This window comes from Physella acuta, unplaced genomic scaffold (assembly GCF_028476545.2).
Source record: "Physella acuta isolate Inbredline_101_S28 unplaced genomic scaffold, ASM2847654v3 ptg000928l, whole genome shotgun sequence".
In the NCBI taxonomy this organism is placed as follows: Eukaryota; Metazoa; Mollusca; class Gastropoda; family Physidae; genus Physella; species Physella acuta.
Genome location: NW_026732445.1, coordinates 371409 through 382447, shown reverse-complemented (window position 1 = coordinate 382447; position 11039 = coordinate 371409). Strand labels below are relative to the sequence as shown.

At 40.1% G+C, this 11039-nt stretch overlaps 1 protein-coding gene across 1 annotated transcript in view; it reads left to right on the top strand.

Moving 5' to 3' along the window:
* Positions 1 to 6269: 6269 nt before the first annotated feature.
* The window catches only part of LOC131953545 (uncharacterized), a 33146-nt gene continuing 28376 nt past the window's right edge, over positions 6270 to 11039 (top strand). Inside the window, exon 1 of the mRNA XM_059316766.1 lies at positions 6270 to 6609. Coding sequence (XP_059172749.1) covers positions 6385 to 6609 — 225 coding nt within the window. The 5' untranslated portion in view covers positions 6270 to 6384. The remainder of the gene's footprint in view (positions 6610 to 11039) is intronic.

The window sequence follows — 11039 nt, the reverse complement described above, 5'->3', positions numbered from 1 at the left end:
TCATTTTTAAATGATCCATAGATTCCAATAGTAGGGCAAGCTTTACCTACTCAAGCGAAATTATGGTAGGGGGAGGGTCTCCATAAATGACGTCACACTCGTAAGGGGAGGGGGGGGGGGTCCGTAATTTTGTGACGGAGTGTGATGAGGGAGGAGGGGGGGGGGTTCAGATGGTGGGACGTCACACTTTTGTATTATAAAAAAGCAATGTTGTTAGAAAACAAATTTTAGCGCGATTCAGAAAACTGATTTAATACATTATAATAGGAATTGATTAAAATACTCTATGTTGAGAGAGTTCAGACAAGATTTTGGAAAAAATATCGATGGTTTAAGAAAAATTCAATAGCATTTTGAGGGGGGGGGGGGGGGGTTGTAGGCTGAGGTGTGACGTCATTTCAGGGGTGGTCTGACTTTTTGTGACGATGTGTGACGGAGGGGAGGTAAAAAATCGTCCAAAAAAGCGTGACGTCAGTTATGGATGACCCCTAGGCCTATATAGCTTGACTTACCTGACTTATTCCTTTGTGACCCATGGGCTGTAGCCACACCTCTCCTGTGTGACCCATGGGCTGTAGCCACACCTCTCCTGTGTGACCCATGGGCTGTAGTCACACCTCTCCTTTGTGACCCATGGGCTGTAGCCACACCTCTCCTGTGTGACCCATGGGCTGTAGCCACACCTCTCCTGTGTGACCCATGGGCTGTAGCCACACCTCTCCTGTGTGACCCATGGGCTGTAGCCACACCTCTCCTGTGTGACCCATGGGCTGTAGCCACACCTCTCCTGTGTGACCCATGGGCTGTAGTCACACCTCTCCTGTGTGACCCATGGGCTGTAGCCACACCTCTCCTGTGTGACCCATGGGCTGTAGCCACACCTCTCCTGTGTGACCCATGGGCTGTAGTCACACCTCTCCTGTGTGACCCATGGGCTGTAGCCACACCTCTCCTGTGTGACCCATGGGCTGTAGCCACACCTCTCCTGTGTGACCCATGGGCTGTAGCCACACCTCTCCTGTGTGACCCATGGGCTGTAGCCACACCTCTCCTGTGTGACCCATGGGCTGTAGTCACACCTCTCCTGTGTGACCCATGGGCTGTAGCCACACCTCTCCTGTGTGACCCATGGGCTGTAGCCACACCTCTCCTGTGTGACCCATGGGCTGTAGCCACACCTCTCCTGTGTGACCCATGGGCTGTAGTCACACCTCTCCTGTGTGACCCATGGGCTGTAGCCACACCTCTCCTGTGTGACCCATGGGCTGTAGCCACACCTCTCCTGTGTGACCCATGGGCTGTAGCCACACCTCTCCTGTGTGACCCATGGGCTGTAGCCACACCTCTCCTGTGTGACCCATGGGCTGTAGTCACACCTCTCCTGTGTGACCCATGGGCTGTAGCCACACCTCTCCTGTGTGACCCATGGGCTGTAGCCACACCTCTCCTGTGTGACCCATGGGCTGTAGCCAGAGCCGGCGTTAGGGGGTGGCAAACGGGGCGGCCGCCCCAGGCCCCGCGCTTGAAGGGGCCCCGCGCTTCAGCAAGGCCATTGTTGCCTGAATTAGTTTGTAAACTTAAATAACCTTTGCTGAATTAAATTTAAAAAAAAAACCCAACTAAATGGCCGAAATTGTTGGATGTTAAAACTGAGGCCAAGGCTGATGTTAGTGAGTTTTCCTTTACATGGGCTGGGACAGACCGTTATTCTAAAGAAAGACATTAGTGTCACACATCGCTGACACGGTCGACTTGCTATTCTCCTGAGGTGACTGGAGATGGCGGTCGCGAATTAGCCCCCGACCTGACATGGGAGGTAAAATCGGGAAAAAATGTAAAAAGATACCCTATTGTTTGCGGACCGTTGAAGACGTTTTTTAGTGAGCAGGCGGGGGTGCCTGTAGTAAACAGTCAGTGACCTGATGATGTCTTGCAGAGGAGGAGGGGGGGGGGGTGAGCGGATGGGGACATGCCCCGGAATTCCAGAGTATTTATCCCTAAAATCATAATTTATACACTGTATGAGCATCTTTTTTATAATTATGCATATTCACCACGATACGCTTGATAGGCATCCATACAGTAATTATGTTCATATTTATTTTATATATTGTCAGGTCATCTTTAAATACATTATACTTGTATTTATTTTTATATTTTTGAAGGGCATTTATACAGTAATTATGTCCATTTTCATTTTGGTAAACTTTAACGGTATTCGTAAAGTGATTAAGCACATGTTTATTTTAATTAATTGTAGGGACAGTGGCGTAGCGAGGTCGGGTGTCACCCGGTGCGGCACTTAATGGTGACACCCCCCTCCCCCAGAGGCGTAGCGACCCTTCCCGGGAAAAAACTTTCAAATTTTCAATTTGCACCCCTCCCCCCTCAAACTTTCGATTTGCACCCCCCACCTCAAACTTTCGATGTGCACCCCCTCAAGTTTTTCTCTATATATTTTGCTATTTTTTGCCTTGGTGTCACCCCCCTTAATGGTGTCACCCGGTGCGATCCGCACCCCCCTCGCTACGCCTCTGTGTAGGGATATTCAGTATAATAGTTAAGGCCATAGTGATTCTTGTTTTAAAATAGTGTGGGCACACTAAACAAATTATAAAGTCTATACTGTTTGATACATCGGGCCGAGACTGTTTTATAGTAAAGTTCTCCTGATTTCTAAAACGTCTAAATTACCGGCAGTCCGAGCATGCCATCGCGAAACTCATAAATAACATGGTTCACTTTCTAATTATAGACACGGACCTTCTCTTGTTAGAACGCGGTCTTAACCTGTAATGTAATACGTGGACGCTCTATACACACGCACCTTCTCTTGAATGGCTGCGGTCAGAGATCCAGTAACGTAGTACCCGAACTGATTTTTTTTAGGGTTTGGCGTCCCATAGATTTAAATGTACAGTTATCCTTCACGGGCTTCACCTCACCCCACCAACTGTCACCCCCCCCCCCCCCCCCCCCAGTGTTCCACCTTACTGAGCGTCCGTGATTACATTTGAGAGTCATTTCATTTGGATATCTATAGCTGTAAACAGTTTTTTTCACGATTCGAGCTTATTCCGAAATCTATCAATGTTTTGCTATTTTCCCCGGCATCCACACACTTTGAATGCCACTGTTAACCCTCGATAAATTGAGAAAATATCGATACTATCACCTGCCACTGTGGACCGATTTAACGTTGCTTCAAAGTGCCCGAAGGTATTAAGTCAGCCAAACAGAGCCTTCAGTACATTTGGAGCATTCGGGATTCCTTTCCCAATACGGCGATCGCCTACAGAATCTTTCAAACAGTTCGAGTCACAGTGGCAAGCGCCGAAAGAAGTTTCTCCAAACTGAAGTTGATCAAGAACTATTTGAGATCAACGATGTCCCAAGACAGGCTCTGCGGCCTGTCGATTCTGTCAATAGAAACAGACATAGCCTCCAGTTTGGACTATGATGATATAATCATGTAATTTTCCTCACGAAAGGCAAGAAAAGTTGATCTTCGTTTGTGAACGTACTGGTAAGATTTTCATAAATAAACATTAATGTAAAAAAATCAGGTTTGAAGCTGACGTTCATCGTCTCTTTAATGCGTGTCTCAAAATTATAAAAGCACTTTTAAGTAAACAAATTATTTGTTAATCAGTGTCTTAATGTTAATACGACATTGATAAACAGCTTAAAAATACCATATATATCGTTATAAATATTAATTCGCTTTGAGAAGAAGAAAAAAACGCCTCACTGTACATGTTTTAATTATACACCAATGAAAAAAATATAAGGCCCCGCGCGGATGGTTGGCCATAGGCCCCGCGTACCCCTAACGCCGGCTCTGGCTGTAGCCACACCTCTCCACCTGACTTGGTTTCGGGCATCTCTATTTGCACCCTTGCCTCTCCTTCCATCGTCCTCCTTCAGGTTTTCCTTGGCTGGCCTATATTTTCCTTTTCCCCTAGGGATTCCAGTTTTAAGCTTGTCACGCGATGTTATCCTTTTCCCCTCTCGGGGTATGTTAATCCACACCCATTTTCGGACTTTTATGTCCTATGAATTGGCTGTTGTCTTGTGATTTGCCACGGGTCTTCATTAGGCCTACAGATAGATAGGGCCTATACAATTTTTAATGAAATTCATCATTATCATATTTTCCCGTGTATTGGACACCGAAGTTGTTTCCATTTCTGCTGCTTTAACTACCCCCCCCCCCGAAGAGAGGCCCGAAAGAAACACTGCTCCCGCTAATAAAACTCTGAGGGTCGTCAGGTTACACACGCTGCCAAGCCACGGCAAAGTTGGAACACCATGTTGCAACTTTGTAATTTTTTGGTAATTTGGACGACCAGTCAGAGATTTGAGAACCGTTGAAAACCAGACATAATAAATGTGTTTCTTATGATTTGCGTGGACATTGGCTCGAGTAATGCAAGCTTATTGAACACATGACTGCATACTATTATAATGTGATGAGGCGCCATGACCTGAAGCATTTTCAAAGTATAACATGACATAGGCTACCATTTGCCACAAAAGCCACTCGCTCATACCGAATTTCATTTAAAAAAAAATGAAATAAAAAAATAAAAATAAATAAACAGCCTTTGTCGATATGATTTTTATCAGAGCAGTGCGTATTAGTGGTGGGTGCGTGAAAACCCGTAGACGACAAAAGGCTCGTGTTAAATTAGACTTTAGAGCAGTATCCGAACTCCTTTGAATTTTGTGGCAAAATGAATTGAATGTATCCCTTTATTGTAATTTTTCGGCTCATTAAGGATCACAATATAATATATGCGACTCTTCAAACTAGATTTTCTTTTTACCTCCAGTCACCCCAATCTGATTTCTCTTCTCCTTTCAAAAGACGACGATTTGAAATCCCATGTAAGTTGTCTTACTACCAGTCTTTCTGAGGTTTTGCCATAGAAATTAAACGTTGTCTGACCAATATATTTTCAAGACTTGTCTTAATAATTTGCTTATGTAGCCCTGATGCTTACTTTTATCTGTTGCTCTTCGGGTTACCCCTTATTAAAGCGACTTCACATTGGTTCAAAGATTATGAGATTATGAGATGATCAGTGCCTAAATTGAATGTGATTGCAAATACAACTATTAAGAGTCTTTTAAAAATAATACGAGTAGTTCTATTGGGTCTTCCAAATAAAACAAAATTCACGCTTTACACAAAAAAAAAAAATTACCTCCCCTCCCCTATTTATTTTAAAGTCCCTAAAATAGGAAATAACTTAAAAATAAGTCAACTTTCAAAAATTAATTATTTTTAAAATGCAAAAGTGCGACCTCACACTATTGAACCCCCATTGTCAGAAAAGTATGAATCCCTACCCTATGAGTGAGGCGTAATTTATATACCACCACCAACCAAATTTAAATTTATCTTTTTTTTTTTTTTTTTTTTGACACTGCAACTCCTATTTTAAAAATAGCCTACTTATTGAACGTTCGAATTGGGATTTTGCGAAAATGTTAAAACATCGTTTATCACTATTTAGCACAAATCTGGGGCTATATTAGAAACTACTAAAATTACTAGATAGATCGTTTTAAAAAGAAAACTTAAAAATGCAAAATACGTGTACGTTATCATAGAGCACCCACCCCCTTCCACATCCATTATCTCAGAGCTCACTCGTAAGCTCTACGGCGCCTACATTCGTTTTAAAGAGTGCGATTCACTAAGGATAAAATGGGCTATAATAGCCTGATCGTTCACTAAATCAAACCAGGCGCGTCCTCCGGCGCCCTGGCAGGTTGTAATTCGGCGCTTCGAGCTCCCATGATGAGCATTATGGCGCCTACGTTCGTTTTGAAGAGCAGGGACTAGGTGGCACACGACATTCGTTGATTAAACCGAACCAGGGGCATTAGCCGACGACCCTGCTGTAGTGGAATCGGTGGCTCCCGAGAGCGATAAGCTACGCAAATTACACCTTTGCGGTCGCCGAGGTAATAAAAATGCTAGTAATAAAAAAAATGCTCAGTAGACGTAAAATAAAACCGAATGCGTTGTATAAAGAATTTTTCACCACCGTTTATTTGATTTGGTTTTTAAATTAAATATTTCTCATTAATACGTATGCATTTTTAGATTTAGATCTAGGATCTAGATCTAGACTTTTATATTTCAGTTAGGGGCCTAATATTACTAATAACTTTGAATGTAGTTAGTTCCCTCGTTAATCTTGATTTTTATTATAACCTCAAAACATACGTCACTTCCTTTCACGTTGTGTATACGAAATGATAGATACAGAAGGGTAATGGAAAAAGCGATGGATTGTTATTGATTACTGTCGCTTTACATACACTGAGATTTACGCTATAAGAATTTGGATTGCGTCATGGAAGCTAGAGATGGATGGATTTGATGATAATGAGTTTTCCAGCTTGACATTTGATTCTGATTTTAATACTTTTCTTGGTGGAATTTTACCGGCGAGTCGAAATGCAGGAACTACGCTGGAACAACGAAGTGCACCTTCGTCTGTTGGCACTAGATCATCATCCCAACAGAATGGACGTCAAAGTTCCATGACTTTAGCAGGATCACAATGTCAGGGGTGTACACGATACAAAGAGGTAACTAGATCTAGGCCTAAATTCTAAATCATGTAGGGCCTAAAAAGTTACTAACTAAAGAAAAGTACTAAAGTTTACTAAAGAATAGCGAGGCTCACTAAATCTTAATTTTAATTTTTTATTTTTTTAACCAATACCAATAAAAGCTAGAGATATTTTTCTAACTAACTAGGCACTACATTTGATGATTTTAGCTCATTATGAACTAAAATACATGATTTTAATTATTGGTGCCATACAGCTTAGCTGTGAAAGATTTTTCCATGACAACCAGTCTGAGATCTGATTCCTAAAGTTGACCTGAAAACTACCTAGGAGGTTCGTAAGGATCATGTGTGGGGAGGGGGAAGTGGAGGTATGCTGCAATAAAACGAAATCGAAAGGATACTCGTAACTTGGTTATGTAATCTATTTACTATATTTTTAGCAAACGCCAAATGAATGAACCAAAAATAATCACGTATAAATGTTTAAAAATATATAGATCTAAACTTTTTAAAGGTATTCATTTTCACGTTTTATTCAGTCTTGATTAATCAGTGTAAATAGGAATGTTTAATTAGGACAATTATGCATAATAATACATAGATTGAGTTAACGGCGGAATCTAACCCTCCTCCCTTATCCAGCATGGAAGCTTTGTCTAGGCTGAGTTTTAAATATTAAAAAAAAGTATATAGGCATAATAAAATATCTGTTTTTATTTTTAAAACTGTCGTTGCATTAAATTTCATCACATGTGAGCGAGAAATGCATTCCAAACATCGCCACTCATAGTCTGTGCGTAGTGACGGCTCGCTCGCGTTGTTTTGTCAACGAGAGAAACATCGCCCGTCCGAAGCTAGATCCAGGTGGAGTTTTAATACATAAATTTGTATCTAGAGCTGGTGTGTAGATCTAGATAGATCTATTTAAAGATTGTTAGGCTACGCCTATCACATTAACGTTGATCACTTGTGAGTGAAAAATTATGCAAATTCGTCACGAGCCCGCTTGCGTTCTTTCGTCACGCGAGCGTGTGCGCAAGTCCCTGTACTGTGTCAACTAGATCTAGATCTAAGAATGCAAACTTTTGTTTATGCAGGCTGTCCTCTAATATGATTATTATAATTTATTAGCCTAGCCCTTCTGGATCTAAATCATAATAATCAATTATATAAAAATGAAAGCAAATGAAAATAATATTAACTATAATTCGATCTAGTAGTAATTAGTAATAATAAAATCAAGTAAATAATTTAGCACCTAGACTTTTTCAAGATCGCGTTTCACCACGAGATCACAGGTTTACGGGCTTTTACAGAAATACCAACTAATTCCTATCTTCCCGTGTTCAGATCGAAATACTTAATTAATTTGTCCAGCAATGTAAAAATCAAAATTGGAAAATATTCACTTAACGCTCGTCAACACAAACGTAGTAAAGAGTCGATAGAGCCACCTAGGCGAACGTCTGCCGCCCAATAGCGGTCACGTGGGTTATGGAATTTTTACTTCTGGTGGTGACCGTTTTGGAGAATTTTTTAAAAAATTAGCGCATGTAATATTCGATTTATTTTTACACAGACTGTTAAATCTATTATTGATGTACTTTCGGTTTCCGATCTACATCGTAGTTGCTAATATTTAAAAAGATCTACGAATGTTTGTCGGCACCACTTTTTGAGCTTCGGTCTTCATTATCCAAAACAATTTATAGCGTTTCTCTGGCATATTTAGCACTGCCAACTATAGTTTGTTTACATTATGTGAAAAAACCGCAATTTTTCACGAGGTAAACATTTTAAAAACGAATTCCTATAAAGTCACTTGGGCAGACAAGAAAAATGTCCGAAACTAAGCGTCCGGTTTAGGACGCCATGTTGTTGTTACAGAGGCGTAGCGACCCTTCCCGGCGCCCCCCCTCAAACTTTCGATTTGCACCCCCCCCCCCCTCTCGAGATTTTGATTTGCACCCCCCTCAAACTTTCAATTTGCGCCCCCCTCAACCTTTCAATTTATTTTTCCAACCCATTTTGGCGCCCCCTAAGCTCGGCGCCCGGGGACGTGCCCCCCCCCCCCCTCGCTACGCTACTGTGTTGTTAGCAACCAGAGACGCTTTCAAGTTAGTTATCCTTGCTATAATAAGTATGCATCAAATACTCTCACCAATACCAATCTGAAGGGTAGATCGATGTGTTTCGCGGGCTTTTATAGCCTTGTAAGATACCTATCATCACATGGCCAGGTAAAAGATCACTAATGATTCTCAATTAGCCTAATTACGCAGGAAATCAAGGCCAAATTGTGAGCCCATTTGAAATAATATACAACCCTTTTAGCGTCTATTGCGCATACTTCCGTACAGCATTCATCACAATAGCGATGACGTCACAATTAAAAATTACGTGCTTTCAGTGACCTTTTTTAGGCGCCGATTTCTTAAAATGGTTATAAAATAATTACAATATTTTTTCACTAAACGATCAGTCTAATAATAGCCTACCGTACATTGCCATTTGGACACCTAACAGACCATTATTTAAAGTTTTAAAACAACTCAAACTATACCCATGTTTACGTTTGACCTACATTGTCGGAAGCAAATTTTAATTTTTTTTTCTGGCAAAAATAGCTTTGTCATCTTCAGATAGCTTAAAATACGCAAAAAAAAACGCCATTTTTCGCGTGATAATTATTTTTAATGTTAATGTTAAGGTGGTCTCTCGAACAAAGCTGAAAAAATTGCCCAATCGTAGGCCAAGGTGTGGTAGCCATGTTCTGGTTAGCAACCAAGGACGCTTTCGAGTTAGTGAGCCTCGCTACTAAAGAAGGAATGACATGATCACTCAGTGTCAGTAGTAAACATTAAACAAGTTGGTTATCTATTAGTATTTCTCGCTAACCCAGAGGCGTGGCCGGTTGCTAACAACAATATGGCGTACGGACCGGATGCACGACTTCCGACGATTTTTCGTCTTAGTTCCCCAGAGACCTTCTTAGAATTACTTTTAAAAATGTTTATCACGAGTAAAATGGCGGGTTTTCACGCTATAAAAACATGCTATAGGTGGCAAGGCTAAATATGCCAGAAAAGCATTTTAAAATTTGCTTTGGAGAGTGAAGGCTAAATTTAAAAGTCGGTCTCATTAAAATTAATAGAACTTCTAAAATATCAGCCCGGAGGTCACAAAAATGATTTGGAGGTTGTAGAACTATTAGGTTTATCATTATATGAAGAAATAAATCAAATATTGCATGCGCTTTTTAAAATAAGACACGACTTTTGAATGACAACCAAATTTATTTATTTTTTTAAACCACGTGACCGCTATTTGATGATCACTAGTGGGGAACTTCCGGTACATGGCCACTTAAAAAGTCTAACCTATTTGTGGTTTTCTTTAGCTTCAAGCGTAAGAAGAGTTGTCATGGAGAGGTGTGTTGTGCATTTTTGTGAGTGTCAATAAATATTAAATTAAGTAATTTCGTTTAAAACGAACTAAAACGTCAAAATTAGTGCCTAATGGATTAAATATGGATGTCTATCATTCAGTAGTCATGTTTAATTTGAAATTTGGGTAAATTCTAGATTTAGTAAGAAAAACTATTATCTATCGATTTTTTAGGTACGTAAAATTGCCCGCGACTAGTAATGTGAAAAACAGGTGACTCCTTAAATTTTAATGGATGCATCTATTTGGACCCAGGTCTCAACAATAGCCACGGCTGCTATTGGGACCCGGGTCCGGTAAAACTCCATTTTAGGTTATTTTATTCTCCATTGCTTGTTTACCTCCAGTTGAGCGTATTTTATTATAACAACCGAAACACACCAAAACATTAGGAAAACACGATTTATTTTTTGTATTGTATTTTTGTTTTAGCAAATGAATAAAAATGAATATTTAAAAAACACGACTTGTTTATTTGTAGGCCCCTATTGTATTTTTTTTAAAAGGCATTTGTCTCATGGTGAAACTGATACACTGTTAATTATTCTGTATTATATTTTTGTATTTATGCAATAAATGTACAAACTCTGTGTTTTTTAATTTGACAATTTTGCCAAAACTGAAAAAAAAATAATTTTACTATAGAGTTGTATGTTATTTAAATTCATAGTAAATCTACCATCCTTCCCAATATTTTGATATATGTATCAAGTATGATTTTTTGTATGAGTAAATTTCTGACTTTTAAAAAAAAAATTGATGTGGGGTCGTCCATAAATGACGTTACACTCGTAAGGGAGAGGGGGGGTCCACAATTTTGTGACGGTGTGTTATGAGGTGGAGGGGGTGGGGTTTCAGATGGTGTGACGTCACTTTTTTTGCATTATAAAAAAGCAATGTTAGAAAAACGAGTTTTAGTTGTTATTTCACGTTTTAGAAAACGGTTTTAATAAATTGTAATAGGAATTGATCAAAATACTCTATGTTGACGGAATT